At 38.1% G+C, this 22,785-nt stretch overlaps 1 protein-coding gene across 2 annotated transcripts in view; it reads right to left on the bottom strand.

Annotated features, from left to right (window-relative positions):
* Positions 1-17,029, bottom strand: part of LOC126979613 (ubiquitin carboxyl-terminal hydrolase 5) — a 32,057-nt gene extending 15,028 nt beyond the window's left edge. Inside the window, exons 1-10 of one of the 2 annotated variants that reach the window (XM_050829038.1) lie at positions 16,789-17,028; positions 13,259-13,384; positions 12,555-12,740; positions 11,661-11,767; positions 9,826-9,991; positions 8,394-8,561; positions 4,421-4,582; positions 3,379-3,482; positions 2,814-2,997; positions 519-730 (exon numbers count right to left, since the gene is read on the bottom strand). In XM_050829038.1, coding sequence (XP_050684995.1) covers positions 519-730; positions 2,814-2,997; positions 3,379-3,482; positions 4,421-4,582; positions 8,394-8,561; positions 9,826-9,991; positions 11,661-11,767; positions 12,555-12,740; positions 13,259-13,384; positions 16,789-16,893 — 1,520 coding nt within the window. In that variant the 5' untranslated portion in view covers positions 16,894-17,028. Of the gene's footprint in view, positions 1-514; positions 731-2,813; positions 2,998-3,378; positions 3,483-4,420; positions 4,583-8,393; positions 8,562-9,825; positions 9,992-11,660; positions 11,768-12,554; positions 12,741-13,258; positions 13,385-16,788 lie in introns of those variants that run through there. The other variant, XM_050829039.1, reaches the window with a different exon arrangement.
* Between the last annotated feature and the right edge of the window lie 5,756 nt (positions 17,030-22,785).

Here is a 22,785-nt window from a genome sequence, read left to right as displayed (position 1 = left end):
AGTGACATACACACGCACACAAGAATTATATATATAAAGATTCAATCCCATATTTTATTATTTCTCATGAAGACTTTCATATACAATAATAATTATTCAAACCTGACTCATATGTTTAGAGAATAGCGCGTTCAAGTAAAAATACGAACAACCAAACAAAAAGCTATTTATTATTTTAGTAAAGGTTATGTTAAATTTGGAATACGTCTGCAATGATCCGTAAGGTAAGTTTAGTTAGTATATTAATTTAAATCATTTTCCTGTTAAGGTCATTGGAGTCAGGTGAAAGCATAATACAATGGTCGTGCCGATGACGGCGGTATAAGATACTTTCTCTGCTTGCCCTTCGGCACGCCCAACACAGATATTTCTATTAAAAATAACGAGTTTACGTAAAATGAACGAGGTACGGAACCGGTACGAGATGTGTTGGGAGAGTAATTTATTTTTACAGAGTGTATACTCTATGGGGCATAAGGTCAATGACCATAGCATATAGACACAGTGTGTTCGCTCACAGTCTCTGGCCGCTCGCCTCAGCCTGCGCCCGCCTGGCCTCGTAGTCGCGCACCTGCGGCACGTTGGTAGCGGCCGCGAGCGGCACGGGCAGCGGCAGGTGACACTCTGCTCGCGAGTTGTACACCACGTTATGAGACTCGCTGCACTCTATGCGCTCCTCTACCAACAACTTGAGGCACTCCGCCGGGTTAGGTTTGTTACGGCTGTTGCGCTGAAATTAGAACATTTATTTCATCACTCCACTACCTGGCCACCACAGTGTTCGCAGATGTCGGCACTTTCATGCATTCTGCTCTCAAATATTATAAATGTCTTTAGCATTGATCCGCCGATTTTTCGTCCATTATTTTAATAGTTCAATAGTTTTGACAGCTCGACGACTGACAAGTAATAGTGATGCCCTAAAGGACGTAACAATCGATAACGCTTTTTCTTTTGTAAAAAATACAATATAATATTTATTAATATGAAAATATTAGCATTTATTGCTACCGATGATTTGTAATCTGTGGCACAATCGTAGTAATCGTTATGTGTGGCACATCACTAAGGGGGCGGTACCCGTCGAACGAATACGAAACTTCATGGGCGTGAGCTGTCAAAGAACTGTTAATAAAATGGACAGTAGATTATCTTAATAATTTATGTCTCAAGGTGATGACAGGCATCGAATTGTAATGGGCAGTTCGTATCGGGTGAACGTCTTGCTTATCTCGTCACTTCATATCATACACAGATAATAAAATAGAACAACATAACTGTTAAAAGAAATATTCACAGGCAGAAGCATCAAAACATATGAGTCGGTCAATGTTCATGAGTGATCCAAATTAGACTACCACTATGACTCCCCACGAATTTAATCGTCTACCATCGAATTAATTTAAGCAAGTATTGCTGTCTTTGAGCAATATCCTGAATTAAAAAATCCATACCAGCACAAAGAAATTGTGAGCCGTCACGGGATGCCTGGCATATGTGAAACATCGAAATTATTTTGTACAAGTAATAGACACAAAAGTACAGATTATGACAGGAACTAAATATGGCATGATAAATAAATACAATTTACGAATTTTTTCCAGAAAATTATGTAATACTTATATAATTGTTAAAATAATTATGTAAGTTCTGTTTTACCACAATAAACAGCACTTTTGAAATTCGGGTTATAATAAGGACAAATTTTAATAATGTAGGTGCTAGGTTAGAATCACTGTTTAAGCATTTACTCAACAAATGAAAGTATAATAATTATTAGTATTACATTGTTAAAATAATTATGTAAGTTCTGTTTTACCACAATAAACAGGACTTTTGAAATTCGAAGTTACCACAAGAGAAAGTACTACGTAATACGTATAGATGGCAGTAACAACAATATAGCGTGGCGAAACGTCGCCACGGCCTGTATCGCCACGCCACCAATCAGGTTTACCCTCCGCCTATAGATGTTTCACATAAAAAACTATGCCAACACCACTATTACAATAAAACTCATATTTTCGTCATTATGTTCAAATATTAAGTGCGAAAGGAGGTAGTGTATAGATAGATACATTAGCAGGCTTGTCTCACTCTCCGTGTAGGCATCGAAATTGAAAGTAAGCGCGGCAGTCACACCAACGTAGTAGGAACTAACGAGTGCTCACGCGCGAGTTTTATTTGTGACTTTCTTCACCGATCCGACCGATCTTTTAATGTAGAAAAATAAAAAAGCAAAGCATATTCAAGGCCATTGCGATCCAAATAATTTTTTTAAAGCTTCCGAAAGTCGCTAAAACAATCTTATTTAAAGTGATTATTATTATTATAATGAAATTACCATACATTATAGCTACCTATTTATTACCGATACTAAGTAAGTTCAATGGTTGGTTGTGTTTTTCGTGCTTAGGCCCATAGCCGACCGCAAAAAAGTTGTTTGCTATTGTTAATATAAATTATAATAGGTATACCTAAGAGTATGTGTGCAAGTCTATCTATCTACAACGAATGTAGTTTTGACAACAAAAGAATATTGATTTAATTTTACAAATACATACCTATTTATATAAGTTATAGGAAAACACTGGGCTATTTTTATAAGAGTACCTTATACTAGGTAGGATCAGTTTTCGGCAGAGGAGTCAACCCTTACGTTGTCAGAAGAGATAAGAGTCACGCGTTAGAAAGAGAGGCAACTTCTAAGTGAGTAAAAATGTAGGTTAATAGCGCTGTGCGATTTAAAATGCACCTTATTGTTGTACTATTACATATGCTTTGACATTAGCTAGAATGTATTCATCACTTACCTCCAGCAACATAAGAAAGTGCAGAAAAAACTCATGAGCATCCTGTTGTCTTTTTGTCATAAACTCAGGGTGGCCCTTCCCAATGAGCTGCCTGTACATGTGAGGTGATATGCCCCTCTGGCCACCCTCTGCTTCATCTGGGAATGAATACCGTCCCGATAGCAAGCCAACACCAACTTTCGCTCTGAAACATAAACACACAAATAAAAACTTTGCCTAACAGAAGATCTTCTAGACTAGACATTTCCATGAAGTTAATAATATAATAATAATAATAAATCTTTATTTGTTGCAAAAAAAAATACAATTTTGCTTAAAATTACCCTCGACCCCCAAACCAGGGCAGCCCGTGACATGGGGGTCAGTCTCTTCCCAGTTGTGCAATGTAAAATGTCAAATAACTATTAATAATGATAATATTACCATACTATACGCCCCAAAAAGCGGGTGTTTTTTAAGTGTTCGAGTCGATTGATAAATTTAACATTTTTTTCATATTCAAAAAATATCAATAAATATTTTGCATTTCACAGCCATATTCCAGTCAGTGTGGGAGTATACGTACGTTTGCACATTGAAGTCATTTACGGGGTCTGCCGGAAATGTTGCGAATATTTCAGACGCTCCGTCGACGAAGCGCCTCACGAACTCTGGCATGCGAAATATAACCTAAAAACAAAGAGTAGATCAAAAGATAATAAATCAACGCAAAAATTCACTAGTCAAAAAAAAATCAGCAGTTAAGTACAAATTAATGCACATTCCGGAAGACGAAAGTGAGCCTCCAGGATAACTGGCCCCCTTAATCCAACGGGTGTCCCGTTAAGCTAATTGTCTTATGACGACGTAACTCTTACTTGAGATGTCGATCTTTAAATTTTCACCCATCTACGATCAACAGTTACTTTTGTATCGCGATTTTAATATCGGCAATACAACGTTTGCTGGGTCAGCTAGTAGACGTATAAATTATCTAAGTACATAATAATATATTGAAGCTAAAGCGGCGCCTATTTCACCCGTGAAGTAGTAACGTGTGAGCATTACTGTATTTCGGTCTGAAGGGCGCCGTAGCTAGTGAAATTACTGGGCAAATGAGACTTGACAACTTATGTCTCAACGCGACAAGCGCAGTTGTAGTGCCCCTCAGAATTTTTGGGTTTTTCAAGAATCCTGAGCGGCACTGCATTGTAATGGGCAGGGCGTTACAACTTCCATCAGCTGAACGTTCTGCCTTTCTTGTCCCTTATCTTGCCCGTTCTTATCAGGTCTGGCATACTATTTCGAATGGGTGGTAGCTTATTGATGTTCAATAAGTACATAAATATATGTTTTTTTAATAATAATAATATTGACACACTTTTACACAAATTTTCTTGCTCCAAACTAGGCATATCCTGTACTATATATAGGTGCAAGATAACGACATATTTAATACTATATACTTACTTAAATATACATAAATACAAATAAACATCCATGACTCGGAAACCAACATTCATATCCATCATATAAATATCTGCACCTACCGGGATTCGAACCCGGGACCGCTAGCTCAGTAGGCAGGGTCAGTAACCACTGGGCTATAGGGGTTGTCGAATAAATACCTGCAGAACACTGTTCATGTAGCAAGAGTTGCCCAGGTTGTTGAGTCCCGTGAGTGCTGGCCCGTGCAGCGGCCTCAGTTCGCTGCTGCTCTCCTGCAGCGTGTTCCACTCTCCGTTGCGTCGGTTCAACTCCAGCTCTAGCTCCACCATCGATTTCTCTGTCTGCAACATTATATAAATACTAGCCGTTCCCGCTCGCTTCGTTGGGCGAATTTTAAAAGGAAATAATTTTAAATTTTATTCATCTTATTACGAATACAATAAAAAAATAAGTAGCCATAAACCATCTAGGATAAATTTCGCACCGCTAGCTGTAAATTCATGTCGATACGATTAGTGGTTTAGGCGATCCCGGAGATTATTCCGGAAAGCCTTAGAACTTTCTAGATTGATTACGTCAGTTGCACACATTCTGGAACTTTCTAGATCATTCCCGAGATTTTCAGAATTTAGAGAACATTAACATTCGTTAGAGAAGGACAGATGTATATAATTTCACATTTTTGCCACCCACAACCACCCACTTCCACCCATCCCGACCTAACTCCCTCATGCACACCAGGGGCCGAGGGGTATTTGCCATTCCAACAGGAATTTGATCGAAGCTGCAGATGATAGAGAAAACCGTGCACATACGTGCGAACATAAGCATTGTATATAGTACGAGGGCTGCACTAAAAGTATCGGGAGTGGAATATTTCCACAGTTCCTGTCATATTAAAATCTTTTTAATTGAAAACTCGTTGGTTTTAAAAATCAAATACCATTTATTAATTTAAAAAAAGATTCTCGGTCTTGTCAAACTTGTTTAGTCGTTGAGAAAATGGAAATGACTCGAGAAAATTCTAGTGCGATGATTTATTATGACTTTCGAAGTGGTTTAACACAAAAACAGTGTGTTGACCGGATGATTTCTGCATTTGGTGATGAAGCCCCATCCAAAACCACAATTTATCGCTGGTTTGCTGAATTTTAACGTGGACGTGTCAAGCTCAGTGATGATCCCCGTCAAGTTCGTCCAAAAACTACAGTCACCAAAGAAAACGTTGATGCTGTGCGTAAGCTGATTGAGGAAGATCGACATGTGACATACCGCGAAATTTAGGCAACTTTAGACATTGGCATTAGTCAAATACAAATAATCTTGCATTAACAATTAGGTGTAAAAAAGTTGTTTTCCCGATGGATACCGCATTTGCTCTGTGAAGAGCAAAAAGCGGCTCGCATTACTTGGTGCGTCAGAACTCTCGAAAGATTCCACGCAGGGTCCTCAAATGCTGTATACAACATCGTATCAGGTGACGAATCCTGGATATGCGCGTACGAACTCGAAACAAAAAACCAGTCACGAGTTTGGGTGTTCGAAAATGAGTAAAAACCAACAAAAATTGTTCGTTCACGGAGTGTTGCAAAAAAATGGTGGCCACGTTTGTCTCCAAAACCGGCCATGTTGCGACTATTCGTCTTGAAGGACAAAGAACGGTTAATGCAGAATGGTATGCTAGCATTTGTTTGTCACGGGTCATTTCTGAACTCCGTAAAGGAACTGCAACCGCCGCATCATCCTCCATCACGACAATGCGAGTTCTCACACAGCGCACAGATCAAAAGAGTTTTTAGAGCAAGAAAACATAGAATTATTAGACCATCCGCCGTACAGCCCCGACCTAAGCCCTAATGATTTCTATACTTTCTCTTATAAAAAGAATAAATTGCGTGGTCAGAGATTTTCAGCACCTGAAGAAGCTGTGGACGCCTACAAAACGGCCATTTTGTTGAAGTTGGGGTCTCCACCCCAACTTCCGAATGGAATTGTTGCTTCAATGATTGGTTCCATCGTATGGAAAAATGTGTCAAATTTCGCGGAGAATACTTCGAAAAGCAATAAATATATTTTTAAATAGTAATGTTCTGTCACTTCCTTGATTCCCGATACTTTTAGTGCAGCCCTCGTATTAGAATATTAAGATGGTAAAATTTTTGTCTTCACTGCTAGAACAGCAAGCAGATGCCCATGGCCATACCACTTGACCGTTTGTCCACTCTAACATAAAAAACGGTCAGGCTGGACGAATTTAGCTAACACAACTAGCTAGCTTCAAAAAGCTGTACAACTTTATAGCGGATGTGAATAATTAACCTTCGTAAGAGTTTTCTTGAGTGTTAACTCCGCTTTGTCTTTAACCAATTCGAAACGTGTTGCACGTCAGGAGATGTTGACTCTGGCATGAGATAAAACTTATAAAACTTGGATAGTTATGGATTTCTTCAAAATAATTATAATACGCCTAATTTAATAAATTTTCTATGGTCAAATTGTTTGGAGAGGTCGACCTATACACTCCACAATCAGAAGGCGAAACGTACCTACATAGATCACATAAATCTACGGAGCCGACATCGCTAAAATCGCTTTTTTTACATACCTAGTTATCTATCTCTTACTTGAGATAAAAGTCGTAACTATCGTTGACTTTTCTGTCCCAATAAACTTATCGACGGTAACTCACCTTATCCGTACACGCCGTCTGTCAATGGGACGTATAGCTTACCAGCGATAGAATTTTGTATGGAAATTGCATTTCACGCGTCCCAATATAAGGCGATGAGAATGACTTATCGGGTATATTGGGAAAGCTTCAGATTATTGACAGATAATTACTTGACAGTAGAAGGTAGTAATTTAGCTCTATCTGTAGATAGGATATTGAGAACGGCCGTAAGTTAGTAAACCTTTTGTGCAGCAATGTATAAGCTTTTACACCATGATCTGAAAAAATATTCAAAACAAATGTATGATGAATTCACAAGAATTACGAGACATTACGTTTCGTGCCAGAGTTTGGCGAGTCAACATCACATGCCTCGTGTAGAGGTGAAACACGTGTCGAATTGTTTGAAGACAAATATTAGCGGAATTAACACTAAAGAAAACTCAAAACATTTTTATTATTTGTAATTATGGAATTCCGCAAAGTAACGCCTACTTCAATAATTTTTTTTTCAAAAGAGGTAAATGTTACTACAACAAAAATTACTGTTTTAATGATACCACAGATTTGTTTGTAACGAAATTTAAGAAAAAAATAAGAAGCCCGCTGATTCGAAAAAATAAATTTCCGAATGGGTCGTAATCTTTAACTTTCAATATGTAATTTCATATCCTATTCTATATATATAAAAATGAATTGCTGTTCGTTAGTCTCGCTAAAACTCGACAACAGCTGGACCGATTTGGCTAATTTTGGTCTTGAATTATTTGTGGAATTCCAGAGAAGGTTTAAAAGGTGAATTGGTTTTTCCTTCCCGGTCACTCAGAAATCAAATGGATAGAACAGTTTAAAATGAATAAATATTTGTATCGTTCTGACTTTCTCAGGAGGTAAAACTTAATTTTAGCTATAGTTGGTAGAATAACTACAGATGTTAACTATGATGGCAATACAACGTTTGCTGGGTCAGCTAGTTTTGAATAAAAATATTTGAATTTGAATATACCCACTAAATACATATGGGAAGAAGACCTCAAGAAAGTGGCTGGTCCGGTGTGGACCCATTTAACAAGAGACAGGAATACGTGTAAATCTTTGTCTACAGACAAGCTGTCCCACACAAACATCCAGTTGCCGATAGATCAAATAATAGAATAGATTAAATCGATTAAGTGTTTAGTTAGTAGGTATGTACGTTTATACTAATTGTAAGGAAAAGCAGCAATAAAGGCTATTTTAGTTTACTATACCCATTGTGATTATTTTATAGCGATAGAAATGACTGTACAATATTGTATATTTTTATTGAAATGAGCGCACAAACAGAATGCTGAGAGAGTTTCTTGCGCCGTTTGTTTCCAAAGCGGTAGTAGTATCTAGTATATTAGAAATGACATCAAAAAGAATTATAAAGGAATCAATTTTGAGAAAATAAATGCCTTTTATACCATTAAACACATAATTCAACAGTATCGACTGACCTTCTGCAATTGCTGCACGTTGATTCCGAAGTGTTTGAGATGCTCGGCGAGGTGCGGGTCCTCGACCATATCATCTTCGTCGTACGAGAACACGTCTCCCTTACCGTCCGCAGTGATCGTACCGAGCTTCACCGCTAACGGATACCCCGTAGCGCGGAAATGTTCCACCTAACATAATAAAACAATATTATTATCAAATTCAAAAGCAGTTTATTCATGTAGGTCACGGAAATGACACTAATGAATGTCAAAAAAAAAAAACTTATTGAATTTACCGCTACTTCGTAAACGGTTGAGAAGAAGTAGCAAGAAACTCATTGCCACTCTTTTATATCAAGATGTACATTTTAATTGTTTTACAAAATATCAGTTCAATTACAATATATGCAAAGTGACGCAACAAAAATACTCAAATGTCAAAAACTGAAAGGCTTACACGAGTAAGTCAAAAAAAGTAAATTAATACTTATATACACAAGAGTTATTGAGTATATTAGATGCATCAATCACATATACCGTACATAAATAGAGGCATTATGTGAGCATATCAGCCTAGCGAGACTCAGAATTTATATATATTTTGTTGTTGTTGCCACATTGGTATTAAAAATTAAAAAAAAAAAATTAACCACTCTGAAAATATAGGTTAGTACTTAAGATACAACAAAAATTATATTGTAACTTTATATTAGAGGGGGCAGACGGGCATGGGACTCACCAGGTGGAAAGAAACAGCCGCCCATAGACAATTGCAATACCAGAGGTCAAGAGATGCGTCGAAAATAATTTAGATGAGAGAATTCTATAAAGTTCAATGTACCAGTACCTAAGTCGTATGGGTTCGGAAAGTCAGCACGGGACAGATGTTTTTCTTCCTCAAAGGAGCTGTGTGAGGCTAAGGCTGAGATTTATAGAGCGGAATTAGATTTGGCTCAGACTTTACTGACGTAAAACTTAGCTAAGTGTAAGCTTAGCATAATCTCTGATTTCGTTTTTATATATGGGGCAAAAGTTTTGCACTTCTAGCTAATCAGAACTATTTGAATTTCGAATGTTACATTTATGAAACGTTGCCACCATCTTAGTAATAAATAAAAACAATTGCGGGAAATCATTCGTCAATTGTTTTCAATCACACATCAAATCAATCTACGTACGCAACGAAATGGATCTTAAAATACTATTTTAAGATTGTTATTAATACTGTAGATTGATGGTGTGCGTTTTTTATTGCTAATAAAGTGTTTTCTATTGTTTTTCTATTTCTGATGCTGACCGTACTTCTGCCGTCACGCATATGTTAATATGACAAGATTCCATCCCCGAATCAATTATGAAAAGGCATTTGTAGGTATACAATCAGGTAATAAGATGAACATAGACTACATATTCTTTATATTCCAAGGTAGCGCAATACGAGTGATGAACTTACAGCGTGGTCATTCCCTCCAGATCCATCGAAGAACTTCCGCCCGCAGAGTATGGACCCGTCCGTGAGGTTGAGCCACAGGTTGTTGGAGAGATCACACTTGGCACACTTCCACCCGGTCGGTGGTATCTTCACACCATTGTCCAGCTGAGTCAAATTAAATGCATGCCTGAAAACATACAAAATGGTATAGTTTCTTCAATTTGCCATTCCTGATTACGTAAAGTATGGGGATAATGGTGGGAATGGGTTCTCCAGTCCGTTACCCGACCAGACAAATTAAAAATAAATTATATGGACTGTAAAAAAAAATATTGAAGTAGGCGTTACTTTGCGGACATCCATAATTATTCAAATGTTTTCGAGTTTTGTCAGTCAGACAGTCTCGTGCCAGAGTTTGGCGAGTCAATATCTCCTGAGAATGCCTCGTGTAGAGGCGAAACACGTGTCGAATTGTTTAAAGACAAATATTGGCGGAATTAACACTAAAGAAAACTCATAACATTTGGATATATGGACTGTATCAAATGTATAGATATTTCGGCAGCCAAAATATTTTTATTTTATTATATTGTGTTCGCATGTTGGGAATGTCCATTAGAGGTGTAACCTCTAATTTATTGACGTGCTATCTGCAATGACGTTCTATACATATAGACAATGCACCTCATACAAAATCAAAGAAATATGGCACATGCCACTAATAAGGTCACCTGGTGTGGTGCCACCCATATTCTCTTGCAACACTAGAGGAATTACAAGAGCGTTGCCGGCCTTTAAGGAAGGTGTACGCGCTTTTTTTGAAGGTACCCATGCCGTATCGTCCCGGAAACACCGCACAAGGAAGCTCATTCCACAGCTTTGTAGTACGTGGAAGAAAGCTCCTTGAAAACCGCACTGTGGAGGACCGCCACACATCCAGATGGTGGGGATGATATCCTAACTTGTGGCGTGTCGTGCGAAGGTGGAATTGGGCGGCAGGAATCAGGTTAAACAGCTCTTCTGAACACTCCCCGTGATAAATGGGTTTTTTCTTTTTTATTTATTTTTTATTATTTATAAATTTCTGCGTTTACTACAGTCGTTTAAAATATTATTGGTCAATAGTCAGCAATGTAAACACTTTTTCAGTTTCAGCTGCGTATTTTGAATTTAAAACCCGATTTGGACAGTGACATCAGTGGAGTAGCAGTTAGGTATTTTTTTAAACCCAGATGAAAAAGAGGGTTGCTACAAGTTTTACGTTCGTCAGTTTATCCCTATTTTCCGATCAAGATCTGTTCAGTCAGCGGTTTTTTCGTTTTTAAGCAAAAATGACACTCATATTATAAAAGTTAAAGTTTGTATGTTTATTTATTGGCTTGGGTTTATATTTGTTACTTCATTATGTTCTAAAGGGATTTGGATTCCTAAGAATTGACGACTTCCGTTACATTATTATGGATTCCATAAGCAGAACCTAACCAAACTACTTTTGAAGTATATCCTTTCAAATAAAAAAGAATTATCTAAATCGCCTGTCGTGATATTGAGTTATTCGTAAATTTGATTTGCATTTACGTAGAGCAAATTTAAGACATTTATAGTTTTCTCATGTTTGCCATTGTCAGATCTGGACCACCGGCTAGGGGTTGGAATGGCTGTCTATATATATATAATGAAAATGGTCTTTGTTTGAGGCTCAATCCACGCCTAAACCACTGATCGTATCGACATGAAACTACCACCATTCGATGCAAAATTTATCCTTGATGGTTTATAGCTACTCATTTTTCGAATTACAACGTTCCTTCCTTATAAAATTCGCCCAGCGAAGCGGGCGGTAACGGAATACTTACACTGAAACTTCTCGTTTCTCGCCATCCCATGTACCCTGTAATGCTGCCATTTCAGCCTTTTTGAACGGTGACTCGGCATCCAACACACCTCGGACAGACTTTTTTACCTGAAAAGTACAAATGGTGAATTTTAGAAACATAAAAAGAATAGTTGGAAGAATAATATAGTTATGAATATAGATGTTATAAACTTTTAATGAAAATAAGGGTCGAGATGAGCAGGACGTTCAGCTAATGGAAATTGATACGCGTACCCATTACAATGCAGTACCGCTCAGGATTCTTGAAACACCCAAAAATTCTGAGCGGCACTGCAATTGCGCTCGTCACCTTGAGACATAAGATGTTAAGTCTTATTTGCCCAGTAATATCACTAGCCGGCGCCCTTCAGACCGAAACACAGTAATGTTTAGGTACATATTACTGCTTCACGGCAGAAATAGGCGCCGTTTACAAAATACATATATTTTACAATTACAATATATGCAAAGTGATGCAACAAAAATACTCAAAAACTAAATGGTTTACACGAGTAAGGCAAAAAAAAGGTAAATTAATAATTAAAAAGAAGAGTTATTGAGTACCTACAGTAGATCCTACCTAAAGTAGGAGAATAGAAAAATTATTTTTACCGTCAATACTACTTTTAGTATACCAATTTCAAGTTAATTTAATCTAGAAACCATATTTCATTAAATAATCTTGGACTTTCCTTCATAATAATGAAATATTTGAAAATCAATCCAACTATTGCCACCTGGTGGGGCCTCTCGTTTCAAGGTGACAGATGACCGGCCACTTGAGGGTAGGTGGTATTAAAATTTGTTATAAAAAACTTCTTTTCATCTTATTTCCTAGACTATATTGAAAGTTAGCTTATAACCTAAAACTTACAACTTCAGGCAAAGCGTCATTAGGCCAGGGAAATGTGTGAAAGCCAGGCAACACAACAACATTATAATGATCTGTGTATGTGAATTTAGGTTTGCCAGAATCCGGATCAAAACCTCCCTCCACACCAATCGCCAAGCGGGTAATCTTTTTTTCAGGACCATCGCCTGTTTGCTCTTGTTCGGGTATCTGGAAATTTAATCTATTATCACAAGGTAATTATTTTGTAGTAATAATATTGTATTTGAAGACCATGATAAAAATATTCTACTAAGTAAGTTAGTTCCGTGAGAATCAAGACTTTATCTAATTATTCTAGGAGTTTCTGACAATCCCATTATTATACCTTGGTAGGTATTATTCTTTGGGAACTTAGCATCACCTGTTGTTCAAGAACAAGAATATTCCACCAAGATGAAGCCACAACCTGAGAGTTGAACAAAGCAAACAGAATTTTATAACGAGGCGGTACTCGAACGGTTGGCTCAATTGGTTAGAGCACCGGCACGGAACGCCGGAGGTCGTGGGTTCGAATCCCGCATCGTTCATAAAATTTTGTTTTTCAAATTTTATTTGTGTATTAATCCTAGAAGTGAGGGTTATCACTTTAAAAACATAACATATTGTTTATATTCCATGTATATGACGATCAATCCCCTTAAACATTTTGTTCCTAATGCAGTTTAGAGGAATATTAATGTACTCACCGGCTGCTTTTCCCTTGCAATATGCAAAAATACTGCATTTCCAGTTTTCTGGTAGTATTGTTCAACATAGTTTCTGCCAAAGCCTAAGAATGATGTCAGGGACACATAGAGACCAGTTTCTGATTCCTGAAATTTATTGTTCATATTATGACAAATTTTAATGAATTGCAAATGTGGGACATACCATCTTTTGCATAGAACAGCCGCATGTACTTCTCACATGATAGTACACAAAGAATCTTCTTAAACAAAAAACAATTTCATAAACATGGGGCATTGAATAAAACTAGACTCAAAATCAACAGCAAATTACTAGACAATCATAAAGCAGATGAACTGGTTAAAGGTGGGACCATTGTAGGTATTGACCAGCCACTATCACTTAAACAAGCAGCTATTAACCATAAATGTGACATACAGCCCTATATACAGAAGAAGCATGGAGTGCTGACCAATGGGCAAATATCCTCTGATCTCCAGCAGTCTGAAAACGCTGCTAACTGTGCTAGTTGCGGTAGGATTATAAGAAAGACAATGCTAAATAGCCCAGCCAATTTATGACAATTCTTAATTTAGAGAGTAAAAAAGTGTTTTATTATTATTAGCCCATAATAATAATGTGATTGACTTGTGACTTTCAGATGATTCAAACAGTCAGTAAATTATTAAAATTTACCTATATTTCCAGTTCAATGCTCTAACAACTAAAGTCAATGTATTGGCAAAAATATGCGGGTCATAGGGACACACACAAACAAATCAATTCATTCACACTAACAAAATGCCAACAGAACATTATTTCCACTTTAAACAATTTGAAAGTTCATTTTCATCCTTAAAAGCACCCATATAATTTGCATTCAGATAAGAATTATCACTGAATACAGAACTTGGCAATAGGGGCAGACTATGTCATATAGCAAACAACTAGCCCCTAGACAACATGTTTGAAACAGTGGATTTATATCTAGGACTTTTCCTTATACTAACCGGTTTTGTGATTAGTCTACAAAATTTAAGGCACATTTTAAAAGGTAAAACTAAATTCTCACATGTTTTACTGTCCGAAAATTTAATACTGATCTGTGTTGGTGTTGCTTATGTGGGCCGTGCCGTGTACAAGTTGGATACTAATAATTTAAATATGGAAGATATTGAACAAGGAATGTCCAATATACGATCATATGAAAACAAAACAACATGCAGCAGTGCCACTCTTATACTTGGATATGGACCATTTGTTGTGTCTTTGGTAAATAGTTTTGTGAGCCTTGTCATAGATAATTACATGCACTATATAATAATCAAAAAAGCTGATGAAAAGGAAGCTGAAAACACCGTTCGAAATTTACATGAACCTTTAGAAAAGGAACACACGTCAAACTATAACAAAATTATAGAGTTTGTAAAAAATAACTTTTCATTTTTTGCAATTGTTTTACAATGGGTTATTCCAATTATAATGACATTATTTATGTACCCCATGGCTGTTCAAGAAGTAACTATGAATGATATGAGAAGTTTACATGGAAACTGCATCTCTATGATAGACTCAAAGATTGCGAAATGTACTGCAAATTATACAACAGAGCTACATAAATACATATCCAGCCCAATTACTTACATACCTGCTTATGAACAAGAACCGTATTTGAATGGCACAAAGGAAATAGATTCAATTCTAACAAGGGTATATGATGTTATAAATAACTTCAATAATAATACTGATTTTTCATATGTCAACATATCCAAATCATCAAGGCTACCAAAATATGTGGACAATTGCATTACAATTTGTAAAACAGACAACAGAAGCATTATTTTATACATGTTTATCCTTGCTTGTGTGAGTTACTTTGTTCCAATAACTATATCAACAATCATTCTGACAAAGATATACTTAATGAAAATTAAAGGGAACACAAAGACTTATGTTACAAGAGAATTGTTGTACAACATATTATTTTGGACACCTGTTATGTTCGACACATTCTTATCAACCGTTATGTGTGCCTTCTCAATGAACAGTACAAAAACGTCCATATTTAATGTTGTAGCAAATATATATCAAAGCATAAAAAACTTCATGAACACAAAATACTTTAAGGACAATACTGTGGCTCCACTTTAAAATATACAGAATATTATTAAAATCATTATCAGCAAAATAAACCGTCAAATATTTATTCTTCACTCTATGACACTGACCAATTTTGAATTCATCAAAAACCATGAGCTGTTAATGAACAAAAATAAAAATAAGTTTTCTGTGTTTACTTTTTTTAATGAGTTTAATTTTTAAAGTGGAATTAGATATAATGTTAATCTTTATTATGAACTTTATGTCTAACATATAAAAAATAAATACCTTTCTACAACAAGAAAAATTAAAAAGAATGCTATATTACAAATGTATGGCATTATATATATGGCATTGACACTGTTGAATAACTATACATATATATATATATATATTTATATATATATATATATATATATTTATATATGTTATATAGTGTATTAGTAGTATATAGTAATATAAGAAAACTATTAAAACACTTCAATCCATCAAAATTTAATTTAAACACATTTAGACAACAGTGAAAATGTCAGAAAAAACTTAACAACTTTTTTTTAATGACAATAAGGGACGAGACAAGCAGGATGTTCAGCTGATGGTAATTGATACACCCTGCCCATTACAATGCTGTGCCGCTCAGGTTTAATAATTACGCTCGTCACCTTGTGATATAAAATGTTAACTCTCATTTCCCCAGTAATTTCACTAGCTACTGCGCCCTTCAGACTGAAACACAGTGATATTTGCACATTACTGCTTCATGGCAGAAATAGGTGCCATTGTGGTACCCATAGTCTAGTTGCCATCCTGTACAAAGGGAAAATTGTACCTTGATTAACTAATATTTTGTTTGACAAATTATTTGTGACTGAAATTATACAAGAGGTCACTTGAAGCTGATGTGAACACCTCACATTTTGCATAATCATGTGTATTGAAGCAGATTATACTGTGCCTGTAGCCAGCGAATTTCAAAGATGAATTAGCACCTGTTCACTAGTTAAGCCCAGAAATTATTGGGGGGAGCTGCAGCAAGATACCATCCCAATAAAGTAAGTAGGTTAAAATGTTGAATCATTCTTTTAAAAAATGGAATACTTTCTAGATTATCTTATTAAACACAATCATGTTGTGTCAAAATGGTGAGCATTATTTTCGAATAATTGGGAATTTTTTGAATTCTCATTAGTTGTAAATGTGTGTTTGTACTTTGTACTATAAATGTCCCATTCAAATAAAAATGTTTAGATATAGAATGAATAATACTAGTAGCCACTGTGCGGTTAGAGGTATATTCTTCCTATGTTGCCATTGCATATTTTATGAGATTTTGTCCTAGTCTATAGACATTGCAATTCGAAAATTTAAGTGCGTTCTTCTATGAACGAACTCTTCGTATGTTTTATAAAATTATAACAGATTTTAAGGTTAGAAACAAATTGCAACTCACCGGATTGTCAAAGGAATATACACATTCATCCTTATATACCAGTTGCTGAGATGAGGGAATATTTATTTTTGATAAATGAGGCGTTAAAAGATCCAAAGATGCCATTTTCAGTTAATATCTATATACTTTACTAATACTTTAATTTCAAGAACAATAATTCAATAAATCATGAAAAAGCTCGGTTATCGGGAAACAGCAGAAAATACCGGCAGGCGGCAGCCATTTATATCATTTACTTTATTTTGTAATTCGTGCGTAATTCTGTTTTGACTTTTGAGTTTGACATTGACGTAACAGAATATTATTTCTATCAGTTTTTTTATTTGTCCCAGCCGAGCTAGGCAAACATAATACAACCTCCATCAATTGTAAATATATTGTCACAGATTGTTTTTACATAAAATACTATCCTACTCGACCGGTTCTACATTCTTTATCAGTTTCTTAGAGATCAAGTCATCAACAATTTAAGAAATAAGTTGAATTTTTAACCTACTTGGCTACGATTCCTTCCACGTAAGTTGTAGTATCATCAAAATCGTATTTTAATGTGAAACATCTATAGGCGGAGGGTAAACCTGATTGTGTAAAACAGAACTTACATAATTATTTTAACAATGTAATACTTTTCTGTTAATTGTGGTAAAACAGAACTTACATAATTATTTTAACAATATAATACTAATATTTATTATACATTCATTTGTTAAGTAAATGCTGAAACAGTGATTCTAACCTAGTACATACATTATTAAAATTTGTCCTTATTATAACCCGAATTTCAAAAGTTCTGTTTATTGTGGTAAAACGAGGGCTTTGCCCACAAGCCTGGCTGGATATTAGTGACTTGCGAAAATGATTTCAGCTGAGAGTGGCTTGTGGACAAAGTCCAGGATCTGAAGCCGTGGCTGTAGGCAGAGCTCTCATGCATGTCGGAGGAACAACTGCCCAAACCCTCCATAGCCACGACTTTTCTGCCGAACACTGAGGTCGACACAGTAGAAGAGGCACTTAAGCTGATCCGAGCGCAAAATGCGGGACTGAACACCGAACACTGGAAGGTGAACACGTCTCAGGTCCCCTCAGGGGAGGGAAGGATCAGAGTCGGGCTAACTCTGGCCGCGGGCGGAAACACCCATACCAGAAGACAGACTGACCTAAGCCTTCCACCTCCGGTGGGATCCAAAGACGCACCGCAGTGATAGGGCGAGGAAACTTCAGGCAAACCTCCACCACGCCAAAGCTGCTACTGCAGTAATGGAGAAATGCCTCGCGATTAGAGAGATCCTCTTTGCCCTACTACAAGAACCGTGGGCCAACACCGGCAAAATATTGGGACTGAACGCCGCTGGTAAGTTAATCTACAATACCAGCGGATCAAAACCCAGAGCTTGCATAGTCTTCAACAAGAACACTAATTTCTTACCTGTTACAGAGGTCTGCACCGACAACCTTGTTGCGGCGTACATTTATTTCAAGGGTTGGGAAGGCACCAAGGTGATCGTTTGCTTGGCGTACCTTCCATATGAAGAAAGAGACACGACAACAGAATTGGCGAGAGTGGTCGAGTATGTACGACGCAACAACGCCGAACTGATTGTCGGCACCGACGTCAATGCGCACCACACAACTTGGGGAAGCAGCGACGTCAACCATAGAGGTGAGCAACTTCTTAATTTCTTAGACACTAACGGCCTACCGGTACTAAATAGAGGTAACAAGCCAACCTGTTTAACAAGGCTGTTTAACAGGGCTAAAAAGGCCCAAGAATGGGAACCCTACAAAGAAGCCCTAACAGAATACAACAGAGAAGTTAGGAAGGACAAACGAGCATCTTGGAAGAGGTTCTGCGAGGATTTATCTAAAACTCCCCAAGGAGCCCGAGTACACAAACTGCTCGCCAAGGACAAACCTAGCCAAATCGGCCTGCTTAATAGACCAGATGGATCTTTTACAGCTGACGAGGTAGAAAACGTAAGAGTACTGATGGCCCACCACTTTCCGGGGGCTACCCATCAACCAGCTGTAGCAACGCCTACACAACGGCCTCTTAACGAGGACTGGCGTAGAGCGGCAAAGATAATCAGACCCCGGGATATAAGGTGCGCCATCAAAACTCTGAAACCCTATAAGTCAAGCGGTCTAGACAACATTTTTCCAGCGCTTCTTCAAAAAGGCTTGGATATCCTAGTACCGCTACTAGTCAAGATATACCAGGTAAGCTTTGCCTGGGGCTATCTTCCAGAACAATGGACTAAGGCTAAAGTACTATTTATACCTAAGGCAGGCAGAAAGGACAACTCCCTGCCAAGCTCCTTCAGGCCCATAAGCCTTACCTCCTTTCTCCTGAAGGTTATGGAGAAAGTATTGGACATAAGAGAGGATGTTCTAAGCCTAAAGCCCATTCATAGTTCTCAACACGCCTACTGTAGAGGCAGGTCTACAGAAACGGCCCTTGCTACAACTTGTGGATAGAGTCGAGAAGGCGTTACAAGACAAACAAATTGCACTCTGTGCGTTTCTAGACATTGAGGGCGCCTTTAACAATACCCCGATAGACACGCTAGTAAAGGGACTAATTAACAAAAACGTAGACTCCACCACTGTCAAATGGGTAAGGTCAATGCTCTCAAATCGCAAAGCTCTAATCTCCCTCCATGGGACATCACTGGAGCTATACACTACTCGAGGTTGCCCACAAGGTGGCGTTCTTTCGCCACTTCTATGGACACTAGCAGTAGACGAACTACTCAGTAAGCTGGCAGAACTCAGAATTGATGCACTAGGGTACGCAGACGACCTAGTTATTATCGTCAGAGGTTTCTGCCAAAGCCTACTAAGCTCTATATTGACAAAGGCGCTAAACACCATCTCACAGTGGTGTACAGCCAACAAACTGTCAGTCAACGCAGGAAAGACTGTTATTGTGCCATTCACGATTCCTCGTGATGGCACAATAACACGAACACATAACAGACTGAAGTTTTGAAGAACCTTGAACGGCTCTACTTTAGAATTCTCAGCTGAGGTTAAGTATCTGAGAGTCACATTCGACCAGAAACTTACATGGAATTCTCACATCGACAAAGCCGTAAAAAAGGCCAAAACAACCTTTGGTGTATGTCGACGTTTGGTAGGGAGACATTGGGGAATGCGCCCAAAGATCCTCCTATGGCTATTCACAGCAATTGTGAGACCAACAATCACATACGCCTCCATTGTGTGGTGGAACAAAGCCAGCCAGAAAACAACTGCAGACAGACTAAATAGCCTGCAGAGACTTGCCTGTATGTTGGTAACCGGGGCCATGACTCCTGGTGCGGCCATTGAAGCAATGCTAAACCTACCGCCTCTTCTACTGTTCATACAGCAAGATGCGAAGGCAAGCATGCTGAGGGCAATCGCCCAGGGGGGTTCATGTAACTGGATGTCGTAAACGCTTAGGACTTTAGAAGACTCAGTTCTGCGAGACCACATATTAGGCATGTTACCTGATCATTTGATTCCACAATTAATCTCTGTTTAACACTATATCGTAGAACTACCTTCCAGGGACGACTGGATGAACAACAAAGTCTCGTGGAAGGACGGGAGCCTCATTTGGTTCACCGATGGGTCCAAAATGGATAATGAAGTTGGCTGTGGGGTCTATGGAGAACGCCCCAGGTTTAAATCCAGCACAAATCTGGGGAGCTTTATCTCCATATTTCAAGCAGAGGTGTACGCCATCTTGGAATGCGTGGAAACCAATATCCAAAAAGGCTACTTCAATCATAACATATACATTTACTCTGATAGTCAGGCAGCATAGTTGGCTTTAGACGCTGACTTGACGACGTCTAAGTTAGTCAATAATTGCGTTGAATGCCTGAATTCATTAGGCATGAAAAACAGAGTGATTCCCAGATGAGTCCCAGGGCATGCCGGAATCATAGGCAATGAAATGGCCGATGAGCTCGCAAGAGCTGGGGCTAAAGCAGTCCAATATGGTCCAGAACCCATTTGTGGACTGCCGAAGAGCGCCATCCGACACACCCTGAGTAACCAATGCAAACAAGAAGCACTTAAACGCTGGATCAACTCTTCAGGTTTAAACCACTCTAAAGCACTGATAAGGGCATTCAACACCAGCTATGCGAATGAAGCCCTATCTTTGAACAGGAAAAATCTATGCATACTCACTAGGATGCTAACCGGGCACTGTCGCCTAAACAAGCACCTCAGTGTGGTCGGCATCAAAAGCGACAAAACTTGCAGATTCTGCCTTGAGGATGATGAAACGCCTATTTATCTACTCTGGGACTGCGGCCCACTGCATAAGCATAACACAATTTTTGGCCACTACTTCGTGCCACCAGATAGTGTTTGCAACACTCGCGCCAAGGAATTACTGCGGTTCGTAAAGGCGGCAGGGCTTGACGACGAGCTTTAGCATGAGTGGCGAACACAATAGTTCAATTTTGGACGCGGTGTTACTAGGAATCTTTAGGACTAGGAAATAGCCACCCTCTTCAAATAATAATAATAATCCTTAAAATGATCTATAGAACAAATAATTAGTAATAAATAACATCGGCAAATGCGAGCCAGAAATACGTAGACGAATAGGTATGGCAAAAACGGCAATGACTCAACTGAGCCACAGAGATAGACAGAGAATCAACGCCTTTGAAATTTGGTGTTGGTGTCGTATGCTTCGAATACCATGGACGGCCCGTCGAACAAACATCTTAAAGCAGCTCAAGATAGGGGAACGAGACGAGCAGGACAATCAGCTCAATCACTCAGGATTCTTGAAAAACCCAAAAATTCAGAGCAACATTACAACTGCGTCACCTTGAGACATAAGATGCTCATCTGTCCGTCGTCTCATTTGCCCAGTAATTTCACTAGCTACGGCACTCTTCAGATTTAAATACAATAATTATTATACATTATTGCTTTATGGCAGAAAAAGGCACCGTTGTGGTACTCATAATATAGCGGACATCCTGTGCAAAAGAGCCTCCCACTAGTAAATTTTGCTTACAGCGCATAGTGGTCATGTTCCACGCAGAGGAGCCGACAACCTTGAACATTTGATGGTGACGGGGAATATAGAAGGAAGACCTAGAGGCCGTAATCCTTAACGGTGGTCGAATCAAATCGCCGAAAATCCGAAGATCCCAATAAGCGCTCCACCAGGCGACTGAGCGAAACAGATGGAGACAGCTCGTTGACCAATTGACTGTGAGGCACGATCCTCAGCAGTGATGGAACGACTTAGAAGAGAGAGAGAGACATCCTATAATGTAATTTTGGCCTCTGCCTTGGTTCGGCAACTATAAAACAACACTCGAGATGCGCTTGGCATCTCTTGTGATTTATGCAAGGCTTTCGATTGTGTTGAACACGAAACATTGGTCAGACGTCTTTGCCATATTATAGAAGTATAGTATTAGACAGAACTTAAACTGTAGATTAATGATGATAATTTAGGTGTGGGACGCGACTTGCGTCGACACTCTGGCTCCTTCTCATGTCCAAGTTACGTCAGTTGCTGCTGTTTCGACTGCCAAAGACGGCAAGCGTCGCAAATATGTTGATCTCAGTGAGTCATACATAGAGAGTGGGAATCTGATCGCCCACCAAGGGTTCTGTACAATTTTTTAATGATATAATTATAAATATACCAGCTTTACGCATACCGCGACTTTCTCCGCATGGAATAGTTACTTTAGCAGCATTTTTTTATATTTAAGATACTTTGCAAATAATACAAACATACAAAATAGTGTGGTTAATAGTTTTTTACAAATTACTTTTATTGTTTTCACATCCTTTGCTAAAACATAAATATTTTACGCTTATGTCGTTTTGCAAGTTGGTCTAATCTATTTTTGTACCAAATAATTTAAAACATGGATTCTTTCGCCCCCTTTTTCATCTCCACACACATCGTAATTTCAAAACCGCTACAACAAATATTTATTTATTTCTTATGAAGTGACTACATAC

Source organism: Leptidea sinapis, chromosome 3, assembly GCF_905404315.1.
Source record: "Leptidea sinapis chromosome 3, ilLepSina1.1, whole genome shotgun sequence".
Lineage (NCBI taxonomy): Eukaryota > Metazoa > Arthropoda > Insecta > Lepidoptera > Pieridae > Leptidea > Leptidea sinapis.
This window is presented reverse-complemented; position numbering and strand designations above follow the sequence as displayed.